At 53.6% G+C, this 16,732-nt stretch overlaps 2 protein-coding genes across 3 annotated transcripts; one reads left to right on the top strand and one right to left on the bottom strand.

Annotated features, from left to right (window-relative positions):
* Positions 1-980: 980 nt before the first annotated feature.
* Positions 981-8,922, top strand: YIF1B (Yip1 interacting factor homolog B, membrane trafficking protein). 2 transcript variants are annotated; one of them, XM_082862451.1, is made up of 8 exons: positions 981-1,066; positions 5,431-5,669; positions 5,751-5,855; positions 6,005-6,083; positions 6,204-6,261; positions 7,274-7,429; positions 7,513-7,606; positions 8,591-8,922. In XM_082862451.1, the coding sequence occupies exons 1-8, from the start codon at positions 1,024-1,026 to the stop codon at positions 8,744-8,746; spliced, it is 930 nt and encodes a 309-aa protein (XP_082718577.1). In that variant the 5' UTR covers positions 981-1,023; the 3' UTR covers positions 8,747-8,922. The 2 variants fall into 2 exon arrangements, with proteins under 2 accessions (XP_082718577.1, XP_082718576.1); XM_082862450.1 differs by having other exon boundaries at positions 1,015-1,075.
* Positions 8,923-9,054: 132 nt separating this feature from the next.
* On the bottom strand, positions 9,055-10,001 carry LOC309976678 (immortalization up-regulated protein). Its single transcript, XM_082862410.1, has 4 exons — positions 9,854-10,001; positions 9,638-9,732; positions 9,378-9,512; positions 9,055-9,261 (listed from the first exon to the last, which is right to left on the bottom strand). Exons 1-4 carry the CDS (start codon positions 9,873-9,875, stop codon positions 9,091-9,093), a joined length of 423 nt encoding a protein of 140 aa, XP_082718536.1. The 5' UTR covers positions 9,876-10,001; the 3' UTR covers positions 9,055-9,090.
* Between the last annotated feature and the right edge of the window lie 6,731 nt (positions 10,002-16,732).

Here is a 16,732-nt window from a genome sequence, read left to right as displayed (position 1 = left end):
TTTGCGGTACGCGGGCCTCTCACCGCTGTGGCCTCTCCCGTTGCGGAGCACAGGCTCCGGACGCGCAGGCTCAGCGACCATGGCCCACGGGCCCAGCCGCTCCGCGGCACGCGGGATCCTCCCGGACCGGGGCACGAACCCGTGTACCCTGCATCGGCAGGCGGACTCCCAAACACCGCGCCACCAGGGAAGCCCCCATAAATTTTTGAATAAATCCCATAGGTCTTCAAATTTACTCGGTTTAGTAAAGCAACTATACTCCAATAAAAAATTAATTTAAGAAATTTTACTCGGTTTAGTTTGGGGTTTTTTTGGTTTGTTTTGTTTGTGGGGGGTTTTTTTTTGGTTTTGGCCGCATCAAGCTGGCATGTGGGATCTTATTTCCCCAACTAGGGATGGAACCCACGCCCCCTGCAGTGGAAGCGCGGAGGCTTAACCACTGGACCGCCAAGGAAGTCCCTAATTTTGTTTTTTAACAATACGTCTTGAGGAAAGACACCTGGTTCTTCCCACCTAACTTGTTGGATATCCTTTTCTCCCTCTAAATAATCACTTTAATACCTAAAGTCTGCCAAAACTGTATAAGCGCTAGAGCCCGCACAACTCTGCTTAGCCCCTGGGGAACACTAACGGGTCTCTCCTCTCCTGCTCCATACCCTTCTCTCACTCCCCCGTGTTCTCAAGAGCCAAATTGAGCGTTTGTCTATAGAGAACTCCATTTCCCATCGCCCTCTTCGCTCGACACCTACATTTCCCATCATGCACGACACCGCCTACTCCTTCGATTGTTCCGGGCTCCGCCCTCCTTGCCCTGCAGGCCTGACTCTCGCCTAACGTCACCGGCCTCCAGCCTTCGCCTCTTACCCGCCAGCTTGTCTGGGCCTCTGTGAGGGGGCGTGGCGTCTGCGCGATCGTGACGCCCATTGGCTGTCGTGTGGCCGGTGAGGCGTGGCTACGGGAGCCGGGCGGGCACATTTCGAACCGTGGCTGGGGCTGCGGTGGCGGCGGCGGCGGCAGCGAAAAATGCACCCGGCAGGCTTGGCGGCGGCGGGGACGCCCCGGCAGCGTAAGTGGCGTACGTGGCCGACCGAGGCGCTAAGAGGGCGGGGCATGGCGGGGCCGCCTCGGCGGTTGGCGAGGTCGCCGCAGGTCGGAGGTCACGAGGTCAGGGATCTGGAGCTACGAGGTGTGCACGGCGCAGGGATGCCAGGTCCGGGTAGGGGCGTGTTGGATTCGATTCTTCTTTAGGAAATTCCTTTAGAAGAAAACAAGTTTGGGCAGGATATTGTGTGATGTGCAGAACAACGCGACTTTCATTCATTTGCAGTTAGCCGTCTGTCCTCTCCCCACCCTTCCGTGGCCTTGGGCCGTTGCCCACGCACCTTAGGAAGGCGTTCATAGCCCTGCGTGATCTCAGAGGGCCGTGTTTACCCCTCATTTAAGATTTGAACCTGTGTTTATTGTGCTGTTAATCCCCTTTTCCCATGTCTGTGAATTTGTATCTCTCTTTAAGTTCCTCTTCATCTCCGGGAGTGTGAGTGCGTCTCATTTATTCATTCAGCATATCTTACTTCAGCTCCCTTGTGCCAGGCCCTGTGCTGCAATTTGGGTACCCAGTAGTAACCAGCAACTTGGCAACTTACAGCTCAGAGTTTAGTGGGAAGACAGACACTAAACTTGGAAGCAAACTAGGCAGCAGGATAATTTCGGGAGTGATTAGGACTGTAAAGGGAATAAGCCGGAAACTGACTAGGGGTTGAGGAGGCCTTAAGACATGATGCATGCATTCCTCCCTCAACCTTTGCAAGATGCCTGACTGGCCCTGTGGTGGGCGATGCTGGGGATACAGCCGTGCCCATCAGTCCTGGTTCCTGTCTTCATGGAGCTTACCAGTACAGAGCAGAAGACAGCGACAGTCTAGCGTGATGGAGCTGTGATAAGAGAAGAGCAGGCAGAGGGGTCAGGGCTGGGATGGGGGAAGCACAATCAGAGTGGTTATGGCAGGGATGGAGGTGTTGTGTTAGCCCAGATTAGGAAACATGACCCAGCCCAGGCGTGTCAGTGAAGCTTCCTGGAAGAGGTAACATCGAATGATGAGGAATTAACCCGGGGAAGGGGATTTATGGTGCGAGGGAAAAGCGTGGGAGGCCTGTGCTGAGTAAGCAAGTAGACAAATGAATATAGATTCAGAAGTTGTGACAAGTACTTGGAAGAGAAAAAAGAACCACTGGATGTTATGAGAAGAAAAGTGTGGGGCTAGTGCTTTATATTGAGGAGTAAGGAAGGTCTCTCTGAGAAGGAATCTTTTGAGCTGAGGCCTGAGTGCTGTATTGTCAGGTGTTAATTGTGGGGAGGTGTTCCAAGGTGAGAGCACTGTATGTTCAAAAGCCTGAGGGGGCAAGGAGCTTGGCAGGGTCAGGGCCCTAGAGGAGGAGGCCCTTGTGACTGGTGGAGTGAGTCCCAGGAGAGGTAGCAAACCAGGGTGGTTGGCAGGGCTGGGTCATGCAGGGCCTCCTAGGCATTTGGATTTTATTCTCAGCGCAGTGGGCACTGATCTTAGGCAGAGGGCATGAAATATTCTCTTTTACATTTAAAAAGATCATTCTGGCTGCTGACTGGAAAGGAGGTTGTTGGGGCTAAGAATGAACAGGAGAAGCTGGTAGGAGGACATTTAAGTCAGGTGCAAGATGACAGAGTCTGAGAAGGGAGGGTGACATTGAGACCAGATGGGTGAGAACTGATGTCAGAGGTAAAGGCCCTGGGGCCTTGGCAGGAAGTGGTGGCTAGAGACAGCCCAGGGCACAGGGTGGGTGGCTGTGAAAGCCATGGGTGTGGTGAGATTGCCCTAGTTGAGAGAGAGAAGACAAGGGTAAGGGTGGTGGAAAATTGGGGCACACAATTCAGGGAGCTGGAGAGAAATCACTGATTGAGAAGAACCGATCAGAACATCAGCTCCATGAGTTTCTCCCTTTTGGTTCACTGCTGTATCCACCTCACCCGCAGCACAGCCTAACCCACAGAGGTGCTCAGTCGATGTTTGTGGGGCTCCGACAGGAAAGAGAAAGAGGTAGTACAGTGTCTCAGAAGCCAAGAGAGCAGAGAGTTGGAGGTTGGCAGTTGGAGCAAGGGCCTCAGTGCTGCCGAGGAGCTTGAGTCTGAGGAGAGTGGAATAACGGCCTTGGCCTGGTAATGCAGAGGCATTTAGGGGACCGGTGAGAGCAGAACCCCAAATGCCAAGGGCTGAGGGGGCAACAAAGAGGGAGGAAGTGCTTACACTAAAGCTTTCAGGAAGCCAGCCCTTTGGCCAGAAGTGGGAGAGGGAAAAGAGAAGTGGTGCTTTGGGGACAAGTGGGCTGGGACCAGTGCGGCTTGCTCTGGGGTAGAGGACTACCTGGGTCTGTTTTCAGGCCACAAATAATGAAGAGGAAGAGTCGAGGGGCTAGTTATTGATAATAGGTGACGGGATTGACCACTTCTTTATGGGCCAGGCCAGGGGGTGAGGAGTTTATGTCACTTTGCCCTGGAGTGTTGACACCATCCTGCAGAGGAGAAAACTGAGGTGCAGAGAAAGTCACGACATGGATTATGTGATTTCCTCTTCCGCATCCCATTGTAATCCTACCACCCTGTTCCCACTGTGGCGCCTGGCACAGAGGAGGAGCTCAGTAAACGTTTGCTGCGGTGGCATGGCTTATTGGTCAGGGTACTGGAGCCTGAGTGCTGGGTTCAAATCTGCTCTCTCCATATTCCCCATCTCAGTAGACAGCACTCCCATCCACTTGATCACTCAGACCAGAATCTGGGAAGACAGCGTGAATTCCTTCATCTTCCTTATCCTACCGCAGCCAAGCACACCTCCAGCAATCCTGCCTCTCCTACCTCCAAAATTTGCCAGAAGCAGCCCCTCCCCTCCCCACCCCACCCCTGCCGGCCCCATCCTGTTCTCCCACCTGGACCACCTCAGCAGCTTCCTCCCCCCTCCCCTCCCCTCCCCTCCCCTCCCCTCATATTGTCCCCGCCTTCCCAGTCTGTTCCCCACAAGAAATGGAGGGATCTTTTGAAAACTTGAAACCCGGCTCTGCTTCACACCATCTGTATGACTCTGGGCAAGGGCCTGAGCCTCTTTGGGGCTCACGGTTCCCATCTGTAAAATGGGATGATAGTCTCACCAACACAAAATGGATTGTTGTGAGGATTAAATGAGTTAATCCACAGTGTTTAGAACATGGCCTGGTGTGTGGTTTAAGTGCTCAGCTGGGGTTTAATTATTACAATATTTAACACGGTGACCTGGGCTGGAATCCTGCTCTGTCACTCCCTCATTTTGGCCCTTTGCACAAGTCATTTAGCCTGTCTGAGCCTCGGTTTCCACATCTGTAAAATGGGCATGGCCATTTATTCATTCATCAGGTTTTAAAATTTATTTTTATTTTTATTTATTTTTGGCTGCGTTGGGTCTTCATTGCTGCACGCAGGCCCTCTCCAGTTGCGGGGAGCAGTGGTTTCTCTTGTTGCAGAGCACGGGCTCCAGGCTCGCGGGCTCAATAGTTGTGGCTCGCAGGCTCCAGAGCACTGGTCAGTAGTTACGGTGCACAGGCCTAGCCGCTCCGCGGCATGTGGGATCCTCCCGGACCAGGGCCCAAACCCGTGTCCCCTGCATTGGCAGGCGGACCCCCAACCACTGCACCACCAGGGAAGCCCTTTTTAAAAATTTATTTTTATTTATTTATTTATTTTTATTTTTACATCAGGTTTTTATCAAGCACCTACTCTAACCCTGTTCTAGGGGCTGGGGCTTCAGTCACAAACAAGACAAAGCTCCTTACCTTGGCGGGGGCTCAAATTTGAGTGGGAGAGACAGGCAGTGAATAAAATAAACAGCTAGTATGTCAGCTGTTGCTGAGTTCTGTGGATACAAATGAAGTGGGGAAGAGGGATGAGGGGATGGCACCAAGGGAGATGCAGCTGTAGACAGGATGGCTGGGGAAGGCCCCACGGAGCCAAGACCTCGAGGAGAGGAGGGGGCCCTGAGGATGTCTGGGGCAAGAGCGTTCAGGCAGAGGAACCGCCAGTGAAGAGGCCCTGAGGTGGGAATGTGCCTGGTGTGTTCACTGAGTACTGAGGCCGGTGTGGCTGGAGCTGGATGAGTAGGAGGGAACGTGCAGGGAGAAGGTCTGTCTAGAGACCTTGTTTGTAAGAGGCTTAGCACAGGATGCTGTGCAGTCAACCCCAGCACAATAGTAGCTGTCATCGTCGTCCTCCTCCTCATCATTGTTATTTGGATGGATGGATGGATGGCAGGCAGGCAGAGGCCACCCAAACCTGACTAGACAACCCATCTGACAGCAAAACCAGTGCCCCACTGCGGCAGAAGTGGGAGGGAGAGCTCCTGCCAAATGAATGAGGCTCCCCACCCTTCTCCCCCTGCAGCCTCGAAGCGGAGGGTACCTGTGTCCCAGCCAGGCATGGCTGACCCCCACCAGCTTTTTGATGACACGAGTTCGGCCCAGAGCCGAGGCTATGGGGCCCAGCGGGCGCCTGGCGGCCTGGGCTACCCTACAGCCTCCGCCTCGCCCCAGTCGGCCTTCCTGGGTGATCCTGTGTCCAACATGGCCATGGCTTACGGGAGCAGCCTAGCCGCACAGGGCAAGGAGCTGGTGGATAAGAACGTGAGTGGGCCGGGCTGGTGGGTGTGGGGGCAGGTAGGGGCCTTGGGGCCAGGGCTTCAGGTTGGCGCTCTGCCTCCCCAGATCGACCGCTTCATCCCCGTCACCAAGCTCAAGTATTACTTCGCTGTGGACACCATGTATGTGGGCAAAAAGCTGGGTCTGCTCTTCTTCCCCTACCTGCACCAGGTGAGCATCTGAGCGGGGTGGCAGCCTGTAGACAGGGGTGGGTCAGGCTGGGGCAGGCGTGAGAGGCAGGAAGATAGGCCGAGAGAGGGCCTGTAGGCGGGCCAGGAGCCCAGCTCTGGTCCTGCCTGCCCCCTCCGCCCTCCCCACAGGACTGGGAGGTGCAGTACCAGCAGGACACACCAGTGGCCCCGCGCTTTGATGTCAACGCTCCTGACCTCTACATTCCAGGTTTCACCCTACCCACCACAGCCCGGTGCCCTCCTTCCTCTGGGTGGGCCTGTCTCGGGCAGAGGTTTAGGTGCCCGGAGGCCCTGGGCTGACTAGTGTCTGTGTGTCTCCCTCTCACAGCCATGGCTTTCATCACCTACGTCTTGGTGGCTGGCCTGGCGCTGGGGACCCAGGATAGGTAAGAGTGGCCTGGAGTAGGCAGAGTGGTGTGGGGTTTGGGGGAGCTGAGGGGCAGTCAGGAAGGTTTCTTGGTTCCCCTGTCTCAGAAGAGCCCCACCATGTTCCCAGTTAGCCCAAGACAGAGCCCGCACGGTCACCCTCAGGGTCACCCTTGCCCCTTTCCTCTTTCCCACCCGTGTGCAGCCCATCACCACACCCTGTGCTGGGTGACACTAAATCCATCCTTCCCCTGGCCTCCCCTAACCAGCTGCCCGGCCCACACACACCCCCTGCACCCCCACTCCAGCAGGAAGGTCTTGGCTGGGAGGTGAGCCTGGCCATGTCCCCCCCCCGCTCAGAAGCTGTCCCTAGCTCCCCTGTCCCCAGACCAAGCCCCAGCTCCTTAGCCTGGCACTGCCTGCCCCTCTCCCTCACTCTGCTGTGCCACTCTGGTCCTCCTTCTGTTTCTCCAGAGGACCTGGGTTGCCTCCCCAGGGCCTTTGTACATCAGTTCCCTTTGCTGGGGAGTGTGTTCCTCCCCTACATCACCTGCTGAGCACCTATTCACTCATGATGTCTCCACTGCGATGTTACTTCCTCCGGGAAGCCTTTCCACCCTCCAGCCTGCGTCAGGCCCCCACCTCTCACTCATAGACCCCTGTTCATTTCCTTTGTGGCATGGAAAACGGTTGTCATTAGAGTCAATTAATTGTTGAGGCACTGGGGATATGGCAGAGACTAAGGTCCTTCTTCCCCAATCAGCTCCTTACTCCTTCAAGCCTTAGCTCAAGTGTCTGATACCCACCTCCCAACGGGGTCACACACCTCCCCTGCCCGGTGCTTTCCCCATCCCAGCCCTGACCTTTCTGGGCTGTCACTGGGGATGGGATTTCCAGGACAGGGCCCAGATCCATCTTGGCCCCTGCCGGGTCTTCAGCATGCCCCGCCCCCCCCATACAGGCTGTCCCCAGGCAGATGCTTAGGGAGGGTCTGAGCCAGCTAACTGAATGACAGAGATTGGGTGCTGACAGGTTCTCCCCAGACCTCCTGGGGCTGCAGGCGAGCTCGGCGTTGGCCTGGCTGACACTGGAGGTGCTGGCCATCCTGCTCAGCCTCTACCTTGTCACTGTCAACACAGACCTCACCACTATCGACCTGGTGGCCTTCTTGGGCTACAAATATGTTGGGTGAGTACCCCCTCCACCTTCCCACCGCCAGCCCCCAGCTCTGGGGCTTCTTCCTCAGACCAGCCTTCCCCTTTCCCCCACAGGATGATTGGTGGGGTCCTCATGGGCCTGCTCTTTGGAAAGATTGGCTACTACCTGGTGCTGGGCTGGTGCTGTGTGTCCATCTTTGTGTTCATGGTGAGCTGGGGCTCAGGGAAGGATGGGACTCAGGGCACAGGCCTCCTGGGCAGAGTTGGGGGTCCCTGGAGGCATCCAAGCAGGGGATGTCAGGTGGGGAGTTTAGACCAGAGGCCCCACACTGGTGAACTGAGGAGCCCTGGAGTGGCTGCCCTAGCCTGAGGGTCCGGAGAGCTTCCTGGAAGAGGGGGTGTCCAAGCGGGGTCCTGAAGGAAGAGGAGGCGCCAGCCAGGCTGCTAGAGTGGGCTCTCACCCTCACTCCACTCGCCTTGCATGATGGGCTTCCTACCAGAATTTCCTTTGGGATGAAAAGAGCTCAGTATCCTCAAAGTAGCTTCTCTGAGAGTTCATCCAGCTGGAGTGGAGGTGCTGGTTAAGAGCACTGGGATCCACCAGGCCTGGGTTTGAACCCAGGCTTCGCTCGATCCTGGGCAGATCACTTCCTCTCTTTAAACCTGCTTCCCCTTCTGTAAAATGGGGATGATGATAATTGCACGTCAGGGTACTGGGAGGATTCAGTGTGAGGAGCAGAGGGCAAAAACTAGTGGCTGGTGGGCCAGATCTGCTCAGATAAACTTCGACTTAGATGTCATTATTTAAAATTCTGGGCGGGGGGAGGGGAGGGGAAAAAAGTTAAGAAGAAAAAGAAGGCATTTCTGGCTTGTGCTGAAAAATTGTCAAGGGTCAACACAAGCTGGTGGCGGCCAAAGGGCCAAGCCTGGCCATCCCCTCAGGTGGAGTATTCACAGTGAATTTCCTCACCTCACTCACTTAAGAGGCCTCGCCTAGCGTTTGAGTTTGGAACCCTCACATTTTCTCCCAAGGCCTGGGAGGAGGAGCAGGTCCTCCACGTGTGTTAGGAGATTTGGGAGAAACCAAGGTTCCTCAAGAGCAGAGACTTGAGCCCAGCTGCCCTATGGAGGGGTGGGGAAACTGGAGTCTGGAAGGAGTGCGGGCTCAAGAGTGAACCCCTCCCCCGCCCAGATCCGGACGCTGCGGCTGAAGATCCTGGCCGAGGCGGCGGCCGAGGGCATCCCGGTGCGTGGGGCGCGGAACCAGCTGCGCATGTACCTGACCATGGCCGTGGCGGCGGCGCAGCCCCTGCTCATGTACTGGCTCACCTTCCACCTGGTGCGGTGAGGACGGCCCCACAACGCCTCCAGCTGCTGCTTCCGGTGGCCACCGCGCTGCCGCGCTCATCTCCCGGCCACCTGCCGGCCACAGGGTCCACCCCGCCGCCCGAGTCCCTCCCTCCCCATCCTCGCCGAGGTGCTGAGATCTCCAGCTGCACAGGCCGCCCCCCAGCAGTGCGGCCACTGTTCCAGAAACAATAAACCGTAATGGGCACGGCGTGGGCAGCCTCTCCTTGGCGCGCGGTGCCCAGCAGGGGGCAGGCCCGGTCCGAGAAGGGGGATGGGGAAGGGCGGGGGACAAAAGGCAACCTGGAGGCCGAGAGAAGGTTTAATGAGCCCCGGAGAGGCCCGTTAGTGGGAAGCCTCCTTCTTCCCCTCCTTCTTCTTGCCCTCCTTCTTCTCCTCCTTCTTCTCTTCCTTCTTCTCCTCCTTCTTCTCCTCCTTCTTCTTCTCCTTTTTCACCTTGGACTTCTTGACCTTGCCCGGGGCGCTTTTGTACAGCTCGGAGCCGGCAGCGCTGGGCTGTGGGGCGGAGGGCGGTGGGGGAGGGAGAGGAGAGAGAGGGTTCGCCTGTGAGACGTCGGCCCGAATTCCGGGCTGGGGCGCCGGCACCCGCTAGTGAGGGGTAAGCCTCTTACCTTCGCCTCATTTTCTGAGTCGCTGGAGCTGCTGCCGGAACCTGAGGAGCTTCCGTGACCGTGGCCGTGGCCGTGGCCGTGGCCGTGGCCGTGGCCGTGGCTGTGACCGTGGCCGTGGCCGTGGCCGTGCTGATGCTAGTCGGAGGCATGGCAGTGAGGCCAGGGACCCCTTTCCCAGCTCCCATTCCCCCATGTCGGAGGCCCCAGACCTAGCGGGACCCTGGGGTCAAAAACACCCTCCTAAGAATGAAGTGACTTACCTTCGGGTTATCAGCTCCCTCAACTTTGTCGGGGGCGTGCTTGGGGTCTCCCACCTGGCCTGCCCCGTGGGGCTTCTTGGAGGTGGACTCCAGGGCTGCAGAGAGAAGAGAAATTGGGTGCGTTGGTGCAAGCGCAGGGAATGCCCCGTTGGAGGCAGTCCCTGGGTTTGAGTCTGGCCCCCTGCCCCTCAAGCTCCCCACTCCCCAGGAGCGCACCTGCCGACCGGTCGACCTCCATGGTGCTGAGAGAAGGTATGTCTGCACGGCCAAAGGCAGAGGACCGGCCTTGGGGAGAGGCAGTGGGCCAGCCCCGGAAGTTCTGAGGAGCCCTACCCGAGACCTTTGTTCAGAGTCCTTAGCCCTGACTCACAGCCCCTCCCCAGCACCGCCCAACTGGTCCTCTGGGAAATGGGGAGGGTGGACAGTTAACTTATGTCTCCCCCACACCACCACCCACCCAGTGAGCCTTGGCAAGTGAGTGGTGGGTGGGGCTGGGGGAGGAATGTGTGGGCAGTTGCAGATTTGAGGGGCTAGAGCTGTTATCAGCTTCCCCTAAAAGGGTCAGATCCTTGCTTTTGAAGAAATGAGAGGGAGGGTGCCTCCCCATGCCCTCTGTGATAATACTGACACTCCTTGTGTACTTACTACATGCTGGGCTGCTGTTCCAAGGGCTTCAGATACATTAACTCACTATGACAATGCCTTTGGCTTGGTGAGAAGCAGTGTCTGAAGGGGTGAAGAGCATGCACTTCGAACCAGTCTGCTGATTGGAAGCCCATCTGTATTACTTAGTAGCAGAGTGATCTGGGGAAAGTTACTCCCCCTCTCTGGGCCTCAGTTTCCTCATCTGTAAAGAACAGCTACCATATGGAGCTGTTGTAAGAATCAAATGGATTAGTTTCCCACAACCATGCCTGCACACAGTTACAAGGAGTAAGTGCTTATAAAATGATGTTTGGCTTTTAAGTAAAAGGTAGCTATGGTTGCTATCCCTATTTTACAGATGAGAAAACTGAGGGACCAGTTAAGATGACGGACAAAGTTAGCTCCTTGTGAACAGGCTAGAACTGAGATTCGAACCCAGGCAGTGTAGCTCAGGTCCAAGGCTGTGCCTGACCCCTTTGTCTCACCCTGGGGGTCACTCAGCAGAAGGGGCAGCCAGGCGAGCCCAGCCTTCCCTCCCCACACTGCGCAGGGCCCAGGTTAGGCCCAGGGAGGAGCTGGGGCCTGCGTCATCTGTTCCGATGGCTGTGAGGCTAGTCCTTGCAAGTCCCTCTCCAGCCCAGCCCTGCTGCCAAGTTGGCTGCCTGGACCTGCAGGAGTGGCAGGCAAGGCTGGCATTTAGGCAGGAGCAGGTAGCTGAGGCCTGCGGATGATGACGAACGTGTAGTAATCAGCCTTATGCGTTCAGGTCTCTGCTCCAAAGTCCATTCCCTAGAGGAGACTGCCCTGACTGCTGGCTCCACGGAGCCTCGTCACTCCATCCCCTTTCCCCTGCCTCGTGGCCAGCGTAGATAGCCCTTGCTTACCACTCTCTGAGGTTATCTTTATTCTCACGTGTTCCTTCAGCATATATTTATTGAGTACCTACCATGTGTCCAGCACAGTTCAAGTTCTGGGGACACAGAGCTGAACAAAACCAGCAAAAATTCCAGCCCCGTGGAATTGACATTCTAGTGCCGGGAACAAGGTGAAATGTAGAGTATGTTAGTAAAAGCTGGAAACAAAACTGTCCGTCAGTTGGTGAAGAGATATACAAAATGTGATATATCTATCCATACGATGGAATACTATTCAGCAATAAAAAGGAATGAACTCCCGACATACGCTACAGCTACATAAACCTCAAAAACATTATGCTGGGTGAAAGAAGCCAGACACAAGAGACTGCATGTTGTATGATATCATTCACATGAAGTATTCAGAAAAGGCAATTAGAGAGACAAAGTAGATTAGTGGTTGCTGGGAGCTGAGTGTGGGAATGGCGATTAGCTGTAAATGGCCATGAGGGATCTTACTGGGGGGAAGGGGATAAAAATGTTCTAAAACAGATTTATGGTGATAGTTGCACCGCCTGGTAAAATTATTAAAAATCACTGAATTGTATATTTGAAATGGGTTTTATGTAACTTATAACTCAATGAACTCTTTTTTTTTTTAAAAGTAATATGTGTTAAGAAGAGAAATACAGCAAGAAGGGGGACCAAGGAATAACTATGTAGTACGTTTGGGAGACACTGGATTTCAGATAGTTACCAGGGAAGCCTCACTGAAGCCTTTCTGAGTACAGATCTGAAGGTGAGAAAACAAGCCATGTAAGAACACGGAGGCATAGCTAGGCAGAGGGAGTGGCAAGTGCAAAGGCCCTGAGGCAGGAATGTACCTGTGTATCTGAAGAGCTGGAGGGAGAGAGGTAGAAGAGGAGGGATGGTTGGGGTGGGTGGTGGAGTGTCTTGTAAATCAAAGATCTTTGGTCTTTACTCTGAGTGAGAAGAGGAGGTGAACAGTGATTGTGGTTTTGCCGACAACCGTGTGCAGGATATGAGAGAAAGTGCCTGTCTCCCCCGGCAGAACATAAATTCAGGAGGGTGGGAGCTTCGTTGCTTTGCTCAGCGCCTGGAACGGTGTGGCTCAGAGTTGGTGCTCCCTATCATTTGGTGAATTAGGTTACCTGATGCCGGGCAGTGTGGCAACGGCAGGTTAGAGCAAGCTTAGAGTGGCTACGAGTTTGGGTTCTGGAGGTCAGTCTGCTTACAGGTGAATCCTTGCTCTACCCCTTACTGTTCTGTGGACATTAAGTTAGTCAGTCTGGCCCTCATTGTCCTCCTCTGTCAAATGGAACTTACCTCATAAGGTACATGGTTTTGCACAGAGCGTGCCTGGGACAAGGTAAATAGATACTTGATAAGTGTTAGTTTTTATTATGATTCACAAACACAGTCTCATGATTCCTTATGAAACTGGCAATAGGATCCCCATGTTATATGTAGTTGAGCCCTAAAAGGTACAGTGGGACACTGGGCTAGTAGGTTGTGGGACAGCAGTGTGAGACCTTCCAGACTCAAGAGGAAGTAGTAGCTCTTCACTGCTGTGCTAAATAAAATTGTGGGGTGAGTGAGTGAATGGGTCCAGGGAGACCTTGGCCTGGTCCTTCAGATCCCCGGTTATTCGCTCCTATATTATATTAAGGATGTGGCAGCTTTCAGAGTCTCTGAAGACAGAGGCTTAACAAGAGAGCGTCACTTTTCTCTCCCACGAAAACCTGAGCTGGTGGGAGTCCAGAGCAGGTGAGTGGGTGACTCTGCAAGATCATCCAGGGACCGGGCTCCCTCTGTCTGGGTGCTCTGCATTCCTCCAGGATGTCTTCCCTGGGCCTATGGGGAGCCTGGCCCCCACCATCGGGTTCTCAGGAAGGAAAAGGGCACACCGCTTCCTTTTAAGGACCCGACCTGGAGGCAGCACACATCCCTTCAGTCTGGATTTAGACACCTGGTCACATCCAGCTGCAAGGGAGACGGGGAAACAAACAACAGTTTGTCTCAGACGGCATTTAATTACTGTCAGCAGGACTCCAAGTAGCAGTGACTCCCGCTGATGAGGCCAACCTGCCATCCAGTGTCCTGGACTCATCAAGCTGTGACCATGCAGGGCTTATTTCAGGCAGCCAGGATGTAATCAAAGGCTAGTCTCTTATCCATTAGGAACCCCACAAGGGAGTTCAGACTGACCTGTTGATATTTGGTGTCACTGCCAATAATTACAAGGCCCCAGAGCAGGCCCTCATGCCCAATGGAGAGACATTGTGACTTGTTCTTTCCCACATGCAAACACACAGAGTACTGGGCACAAGGCACTCCAGTTCAGGACTTGTTATTAAACTTGACTTGGAACACCACTGCACTGGTTTGGTTAAGCCACACGGGCAGTGCCATGAGTAGCTGTGGCCTCAATTGCCATACATGGCATAGCCCGGAGCTGCTTGGCATCAGAAGTGTGTGCTTTTATCAGCCAGATTAGAACAAAGCTGAGCAGGTCCATGTGTTTGTAAACGTCTATGGGTGGGGCCCACATTCAGGCGTTGCTGCTGATGGCATTGGGTATAGCAGAATGGTTCAGGACTGGCTGCGTCTATGCGTCACACTGCCTGCTGCAGGGCTCAGGCGGACCAGGTGAGGGATTGGCAGGCTGCACTGTTGGATCTAGAGGGCACAAAGAGCACTGATTACACCCCTCCTTCCCCACCCCCCACACCTCCTGGGGTCTGAGGTGTTCCCTTGCCAGGTGCCAGGTTGTTATTCTCCCTCCGAGGACACGAAATCGGTGTGACTCCCATCCCAGAAGGTATAGCTTTACCTCTTCTATCATCACCTACTCACACCCAGACCTTTTGTTTGGAAAGGTCAGATGTAAATGGAACAAGCATTTTTACAAATTTACAGAGACCATGTGGGCCACTGTAGGGAGAAGTGGCAGGCAGGGCACCCAGTGATTGTTTTCATGACCTGGGACTAGGCATCCAAGAAAGAATCTCGGAGGCTGAACCAGAATTAATTCCTGAGGCCCCCTTTGGTCAGCTGCCACCCAGAGGGTGCACCAACCAGGTGAACCTGGGCTTGCTGTTAGGGGGAAGAAAGATGCATCATACACAGGAATGATGAGGGTAGAATTCCAAATTTTCGAAATAGTCTATATAACTCCCAACCCCTTTGACCTGATCTTTACCCAGGAGATAGAGATAAATCCTTTCTGGTGACAAACACATTCAGTGACCAAACTACCTTACTAAAGTGTACGGACCAGGAAGAGGTAGAGATCTTTGCTGAGTTGATTTTTTAGAAGTCCATTCCACCTCTGAATGATGCTAGCAGTCTGAGGATGACAAAGGCCATGAAATGTCCATTGAACACCTGGGCTACTGGCCTACTGTTAGGCAGCTTTTGCAACGAAAAGAGGACCAACGTCAGCCTTTAAATGGTCTAGAAAGTGGAAAACATGGCAGTTTAGTTTCAAGGGCCATAGTGGCGTGGTAGGAGGTGGCTGCCCAGACTGGAACAGCAGCATCATAACCCGGAAAAGTACAGAAGGGAGACAAGACACCACCGGCAGACAAAGAGCGCCGCAAGGCCCCATGCTGTCAATCTGCCAGGAGCAAGTGGAGACACAGGGCCTCCCAAACCACAAGACAGTACAGGACAAATTCTGGCAGAAGTGAGTCACAGAGATAACTTCTGCATCAAAAACATATACACTATGAAAAACCTGCGAAAACTCGACTGGCCTTGATGGTGTCAGGAGAATTCACTTCATGATCTTCCTACTACAGTAGAATTATTTAAAAGTGATTCCCAGACTTCCCTGGAGGTCCAGTGGTTAAGACTCTGCGCTTCCAATACAGGGGGTGCAAATTCGATCCCTGGTCAGGGAACTAATATTCCACATACCACATGGCACGGCAAAAACAAACAAAAAAAAGTGAAGTGATTCCCGACAGTTTCTTTTAAAATCCAAACACACTACTTTTTTCCTTCACATGAAGGAGAGACAACTCTTGTTCAAGCAGGTAGAGAAAGGCCACAGGCATTAGTGGGTCTGAGGTTCCTGAATCCAAAGAGATACATGAGTGACCTGAGAGTTGCTCGTGGGGTGGCAGGGTGGTGTATGGAAGAGCCACCAACTACTAAGGAGGAACGAGGACACAGGTAGGTGGGCAGAGGTGGCCACCACTTCTCATGGGCAACCTGACATCTATGATCTCATGTGATCCTCACATCCACCCATCTTACAGGTGAGGAAACCGGAGGTTCGAAGGAGTTAAGTGACCTGCCTGCTGTTGCACACCTGGAGGGGGGTGGTGGGCGGAGAGTCTCTTCCCAATGTCTAGGCCCTCTTTCCCTGGACCACAGGCTCTTGCGGAGCACTGGGGAGGTGGGGGGCTTGGGAAACGGGGGCGGGTGTCCCAGTTTGTCTGGGATATGGCACCTGTTCACCAACTCTGAGTCAACCACAGTGAGGGCCTGGGAACACCAGGTTGCCCGGAAGGCTTGGCAGGGAGAATGCCAGAATCCATGAGCAACGTCTACCATGGACCAGAGAGGCTGGGGGAAACTGGATGAGGTATTTACCCAATTGCTTCTGGGATAGATTTCTAAGCCCTAATGGACACAAGCCTTTCCCCCAATGTACAGTCATCCCTCCAAGATATTGTGTGTTCAGTTCCAGACTACCACAACAAAGCAAATATCACAATAAAGTCACATGAATTTTTTGATTTCCCGGTGCATATAACACTTATGTTTACACTATAGTCTACTAAGTGTGCAATTGCATTGTGTCTAAAAAAAACCAATGTATATACCTTAATTTAAAAATACTTTAGGGCTTCCCTGGTGGCGCAGTGGTTGAGAATCTGCCTGCTAATGCAGAGGACACGGGTTCGAGCCCTGGTCTGGGAAGATCCCACATGCTGTGGAGCATCTAGGCCCCATGAGCCACAACTACTGAGCCTGCGCATCTGGAGCCTGTGCTCCGCAACAAGAGAGGCCACAATAGTGAGAGGCCGCGATAGTGAGAGGCCCCCGCTCGCCGCAATTAAAGAAAGCCCTCGCACAGAAACGAAGACCCAACACAGCAAAAATAAATAAATTAATTAATAAACTCCTACCCCCAACATCTTCTTTAAAAAAAACTTTAAATGCTAACCATCATCTGACAACGCAGGGTTGCCACAGATCTTCAATTTGTAAAAAAACAAAAAACAAAACCCGAATAAACCCCTGCAGTATCTGCGAAGTGCAATAACAGGAGGTATGTCTGTATAGAATGTGGCCTTTTGGCCTGAAGGGATTTCTACGAAGGGTCAAGGAAAGGAGGGCTTATTGTCTTTTTGTTCCAATTTATTTTTAAATAAAAAAAAAAATCATGGATGCCAAAGTGGGTCATTAAAAAAAAAAAACGTGGTATGACCAAAATTTTTTTTTTTACGATTTTTTTCCCTTGTTTTTAATTAAATTTTTTTTTTTTTTTTAATTGTGGTAGGCGGGCCTCTCACTGTTGTGGCCTCCCCCGTTGCTGAGCACAGGCTCCGGACGTGCAGGC

The sequence above is a fragment of the Leucopleurus acutus genome (genome assembly GCF_964270905.1).
Source record: "Leucopleurus acutus genome assembly, chromosome: 20".
Lineage (NCBI taxonomy): Eukaryota > Metazoa > Chordata > Mammalia > Artiodactyla > Delphinidae > Leucopleurus > Leucopleurus acutus.
This window is presented reverse-complemented; position numbering and strand designations above follow the sequence as displayed.